This window comes from Myotis myotis, unplaced genomic scaffold (assembly GCF_014108235.1).
Source record: "Myotis myotis isolate mMyoMyo1 unplaced genomic scaffold, mMyoMyo1.p scaffold_m19_p_4, whole genome shotgun sequence".
Lineage (NCBI taxonomy): Eukaryota > Metazoa > Chordata > Mammalia > Chiroptera > Vespertilionidae > Myotis > Myotis myotis.
In genome coordinates, this window is record NW_023416346.1 from 37,914,178 (window position 1) to 37,920,177 (window position 6,000).

The window sequence follows — 6,000 nt, forward strand, 5'->3', positions numbered from 1 at the left end:
CTGTTAGCTTTTTCTTGTTTATGAAGCTCTTTATCTGATCTTCAATTCTAAATGATAGCTTTGCTGGGTAGAGTAATCTTGGTTGTAGGTCCTTGCTGTTCATCACTGTGAATATTTCTTGCCTGCAAAGTTTCTGTTGAGAAATCAGCTGACAGTCGTATGGGCACTCCCTTGTAGGTATCTAACTGTTTTTCTCTTGCTGCTTTTAAGATTCTCTCTTTGTTTTTAATCCTTGGCATTTTAATTATGATGTGTCTTGGTGTGGGCCTCTTTGGGTTCCTCTTGTTTGGGACTCTGCTTTTTGGACTTGTAAGTCTATTTCTTTCACCAGGTAGGGGAAGTTTTCTGTCATTTCTTCAGGTAGGTTTTCAATATTTTGCTCTCTCTCTTCTCCTTCTGCCACCTCCATAATGTGAATGTTGGTAAGCTTGAAGTCCCAGAGGCTCCTTATACTATCTTCATATTTTTGGATTCTTTTTTCCTTTTTCTATTCTAACTGGGTGTTTTTTACTTCCTCATATTCCAAATCGATTTGATTCTTGGAATCATCTACTGTTGAAACCCTGTAAATTATATTTTTAAATGTATTTTTGTTGATTTCAGAGAGAAAGGGAGAGGGAGAGAGAGATAGAAACATCAAAGATGAGACAGAATCATTGATCGGCTGCCTCCTGCACACCCTCCACTGGGCATTGAGCCTGCAACCTGGGCATGTGCTTTTGACTGGAATCGAACCCAGGACCCTTCAGTCTGTAAGCTGACACTTTATCGACTTAGCCAAACCATCCAGGGCTGTAAATTATTCTTTATTTCAGTTAGTGTGTGCTTAATTTCTGACTGGTCCTTTTTCATGTCTTTGACATTCTCACTAGGATCCTTGAAATTCTCACTAAGTCCCTTAAGGTCTCATGAAAATCTTTGAGTAACCTTATAACCATGGTTTTGAACTCTGTATCTAGTAGTTTGCTTGCTTCCATTTCTTTCATTTGTGACATGTTTTTTTGTCTCTGCATTTTGGTTGATTCCCTGTTTGTTTCTGTGTATAGGTAGAGTTGTTATGTCTCCTGGAATTGATAGAGTGGCCTTGTGTATTAGGTGTCCTGTAAGGCCCAGTGGCTCAGCCTCCCCAGTCACCTGGGCTGGGCATTCTAGGTGTACTTCTGTGTACACAGTCTTGTAGTTGAGCCTTTATTGCTGTTGGTGTCACTGGGAGGAATTGATCTCTAGGCCAATTGGCTGTGAGGACCAGCTGTGACTACAGTGGGAGAGCTGCTATGTAGGAAACACCTTGTGGGGCTTTGGTGCTCACTGAATCTGCCTCTTGAGTGTGTCTCTTGTGGATGTGTGGATTTGTAATCTATTATGATCTGAAACTGTTCACTGGGTGCACTGGCTCTGGTGCCTCCAGGGAGGTGCAAAGTCAGCCACTGTCTGGGGCTACCTGGCAGGAGCTACAGAGAGATCTGCAGATGGCTGCTATTTGTATTATGCTTGAAAGTGCCCAGATGAGGCCCAGCTGTGAAGCAAGGCAGGCTGGTGCTATTGCTGGGTCTTGGGCCTTTTATTGATAGGTATGGGGCACGCTGACACCAGCTGCAGTTTGAGAGATTTTAGCAAAGTCTGAAGTCTGAGCCAGGAAAGGCCATTCTTATGGAAAAGCTGCTGCAAAGAGCTTGGGTGGGACTGCAAATTGGATAGGGCGGGATCTCAAGGAATCACCAGGGTGGAGCAAACAGTGTTAGCCAGGCTGATGAAGAGTCAGATATAGCCTCTGTCCATCAGCTCTATGATAGGGGAGATTTCAGCATAAGAACAGTGATCCCTGCTAGCACTCTTGTCTGGGAGAAAGCCACCCCGAGTTCCTGCCCTGATGTCAGACAGTCCAGTTCCTCCAGATATGTGTCTGGGTCCCCAAAAGCCACCCAGTGCTGGAGCTTAGAGGTATCGAGGCCGAGTAAGTTTGTGTGCTGGCCCTTTAAAAGGAACAGTTAGGTCTCCAGCAGCCTCAGTATCACTTAGCTATCATCCCTACTGCTTTTTACTGCCTGTAGTTAGGGAGACTTTTCTTCCCAGCTCTGGAACCCTGGGCTGAGGGTCTGTTGTGGGGCTGGGCCCCTTTGCTCCTCGTAGGCAGCCTCTGCCGAGACAATCTCCAGATTTAAAAAACAGCACACCTGGGTGCCAGCCCAGCCCGTTCCATGCCTCTTCTCCTCCTACCAGTCTCAATGTGCTTTCTTCTTCTCTAGTTGTAGGACTTCCATTCAGCCAGCTTTCAGGCAGTTCTGAATGCTGGTTGTTCAGTATTGTAAATGTAATTTTGATGTGGTTGTGGGAGGTGGCATTTACCTATGCTGCTATTAACTAATATTTCATCTTTGAAAACTCTTGTCTTGCTCTGTATTTCTGGTTTTCAGGTAGCTCGAGTACTTTCATTTAAGTAGACATAGCCAAAGTTCATAGCCCTTAAGAAAGTTGAGACTAAAGTCTGGTCTACAATTAAGTTTATTTCATTCTGTAAATTGGGCATCATTGTAGGGTTTAGTATGGTTATGGAAACTGAGCCTAATACTTTATTGAAAATGAATAGTCCAAGAGAATTTAATGTGTGTTTGGTTCTTACCTTCCCCTTTCCTTTGAGTCTTTAGTGATTTTATATATATACAAGTAGCCCATCATGTGATAGCGCATGCAGTAGGCTGCCCGCTGCTTCTGCTGGAGCCGGCGGGAACCACAGTGCACCGCCGGGAGCTGCGCTGCTTCCACGGGAGCTGTGCGGCTTCTGCAGGAGGCGGAAGTGAGCTGCTGGCATCCATGGGAGCCCGGAGGGAACCGCGCCGATTCCCTGGGAGGCGGGAGGGGGAGCCATGCTGCTTCCGCGGGAGGCAGGCCCACCGTCTCCTGTCCAGGCCTGCACTCAGCCACGGAGGCTGTGGACTGGCCCCCCTGTCAGTGTCTGTGTCCGCTCTAGCTCCGGGGGCCGACCCGAACCAAGGTACAGTGGCTCACTGGCCCCCCGTTTCTGCTCCAGGCCTCACCTGCGCGGACAACCTCCTCCTGTCCGGTCGTGACCCGTTATGGCGTCCTGGCCTAATTTTCCATATTTCTTCTTTATATATATACTAGAGGCCCATTGCAGGAATATTCCTGCAAGAATAGGGCTTCCTGTGGCTGGAGCAAAGCAGAGAAGGGAGCAAAACTCGCTGAGGCGGGCTTCGCTCCGGCTTCAAGCCCCTGCAGCTGGTCTTGCCCTCTTGCTCCAAGCCCTGGCCCTTATGCTCCCAAGCCACAGTGATTGGGCTTGTCCTCCCGATCCCAGTCCCTGGGGCTGGGCTTGCCCTCCCGCACCCATCCCCTGTGGCTGGGCTTGCCCTTCCAATCCCAGTGGCTTGGGCTGGGCTTGCCCTCTCGCTGCCATCCACTGGAGCTGGGCTTGTCCTCCCGCTCCCATCCACTGGGGCTGGGCTTGCCCTCCCACTCCCATCCGCTGGGGCTGGGCTTGCCCTCCCACTCCCAGCCGGTGCCCTTTATGCTCCCAGCCACAGTGGTTGGGCTTGCCCTTCTGATCCCAGTGGCTAGGGCTGGGCTTGCCCTCCCGCTCCCATCTGCTGGGGCTGGGCTTGCCCACCCGATCCCAGTGGCTGGGGCTGGGTTTGCCCTCCGGATCCCAGTCACTGGGGCTGGGCTTGCCCTTCTGCCCCCATCCCCTGTGGCTGGGCTTGCCCTCCCACTCCCAGTTGCTGGGGCTTGGATTGCCCTCCCTCTCCCAGACGCTGTGGCTGGGATTTCCCTCCCCACTCCCAGCTGCTGCCCTTTCCCCTCCAAGCCACTGCCCCTCCCGCTCACAGCGGCTGCGGCTCCATTTCTGTCCTCGCAACCTCTACTTGGCTCCCTTCTGTACCGCTTGACCTCCATGTTGTCATCAGTCTTAGCTCACAGCTAGTATATGCAAATTAACCGCCATCTTTTAGCTTCTATAATTGAAACATTGTATCTTTTGGAGCTGCTGCTTCAAGAGCTCAGAGGCAGGCAGTGGCAGGCGGGGAACGTTGGAGTCCGTCACTGAAGCAAGCAAGCCTCATGTTCGCTTTAAGCTGCCTGGCTGCCGGCAGCCATCTTGGCTGGCGGCAGCCATCTTGGCTGGCAGTTAATTTGCATATCGCCCTGATTAGCCAATGGGAAGGGTAGCGGTCGTATGCTAATTACCATGTTTCTCTTTTATTAGATAGGACTAGAAGCTCAGTGCACGAAATTTGTGCATGGGAGGGGGGGTGTCCCTCAGCCCGGCCTGCTCCCTCTCCAACCTGGGACGCCTTGGGGGATGTGCGACTGCTGGTAGTCGGGCATCCCTCTCACAATCCGGGACTGCTGGCTCCTAACTCCTTGCCTGCCTGCCACCCTGATTGCCCCCTAAACGCTCCCCTGCTGGCCTGATTTTGCCCCCAACTGCCCTCCCCTGCCAGCCTGATCGCCCCCAACTGCCCTCCCATGCTGGCCCAATTGCCCTCAACAGCCCTCCCCTGCCAGCCTGATCGCTCCCAACTGCCCTCCCATGCTGGCCCAATTGCCCTCAATTGCCCTCCCCTGCCAGCCTGATCGCACCCAACTGCCCTCTCCCCTGCCGACCTGGTTGCCCCCAACTGCCCTCCCCTGACGGTCTGGTCACCCCCAACTGCCCTACCCTGCTGGCCTGATCTCGCCCACAACTGCCCTCCCCTGCCAGCCATGTTGTAGTGGGCATCTTGTGGTGGACATCTTGTGATGACATCATGTGAGGGCGTCGCACGAGGGCATCGTGCAAGGGTGTGATGCCACCTAGGCTTTTATTATATAGGATAGATACTTCTGCAGCTGGATTATCTTTGTCATGGCTTCCTCATAGTCTCATTCTCACTATCCCATATCTTAGCCACAGAAACATATCTTGCAAATCTCTTACAGATGTCAGTTTGTTCTTTAGAATGAAATTTCTTTCCTTTAGTCTCTGAAAATAGGTTAATTTTAGGGTTGCTATCATGCCAGCAAACTAATTGCAATAGTTGAACTGTGATCCGTATTAATGGAAAATGGCTCTAAAATTGGGCATGGGAGCGGGAAGTGCTGAAGTTTTCATGCAGAAATGAGTGGAGAATTTTGGGCCAGTTTCTCCAAATGCTACAGGCATCAGTGCATAAGGAAAATAAAGATGGATTTTTGGTAATTATTTTCATCTTCAGAGAATCTTGAGTTATTGAACAATAGCTTGTAATTGTTTTTGTATTTTTTAGATTTCTGTTACCACTATGATTTTTGCATATATCAGTGTTGCTTAGGCACAAGCACAGCATTTAAAGTTTTGGCTTAAAAATGTACCATTTTAACAGTCTTGCTTTAGGTAGGTGTGAGGTACCCCAGATTCCAGTGGTTTCTAACATGAAACTTCATTGGAAAAATGTTACTTGTTTGTGCTCTTTAATATTTCCTGAGGTGCTTATTTAGGTTTCTGTGTTGTTGTTTTTTTAAAATCAGGTATTTCATGGTAGACATTTAACCATGTTTTCCCATAATTGTCTCCCATTTTTTATTTCTCTATATTATGAAACTTGAAGAATATTTTTGTCAACATAGTGGTGTTGAGGTTTTGTTAGTTTTTAAGTTTTATTGCTGAAGAGTGTTAGCCTGAAGTCATAATACTTGCTGGTGTGTTATTGTAGTATTTACTACGAATAATTATATTTTTAAAATTAGGAATTTCGTGAGGATTTGCCTTCCATTCTTGCTGATGTATTCTGCATACTAGGTAGGTATTAATCCTTTATTTTACCTGTAAAGTGCTGTTTGGTAAATTAATGTACTGTGTTAAATTGTTTCCTTTCAACCTAAGGATTTTACCAATGTATAAATGTTTCTTAAGATCTAGACTATATATATATATTTTTTTTACTTTATAAAGAGTATAATATTCTAAGTCAAATGTAAGTATAATCACTATTTATAAACTAATTTTATAACTCAAATAGTTTG

General features: G+C 47.9%; 1 protein-coding gene across 16 annotated transcripts in view; it reads left to right on the forward strand.

The window, feature by feature from the left end:
• Positions 1 to 6,000, forward strand: part of THOC2 (THO complex 2) — a 114,868-nt gene that overhangs the window by 21,370 nt on the left and 87,498 nt on the right. For all 16 annotated transcript variants that reach the window (XR_004967036.1, XR_004967040.1, XR_004967038.1 and 13 more), the window contains exon 4: positions 5,725 to 5,776. Coding sequence is in view for 6 of the 16 variants with exons in the window: in XM_036306200.1 (XP_036162093.1) it covers positions 5,725 to 5,776 (52 nt within the window). In the remaining 10 variants the exon portion in view is untranslated. The remainder of the gene's footprint in view (positions 1 to 5,724; positions 5,777 to 6,000) is intronic.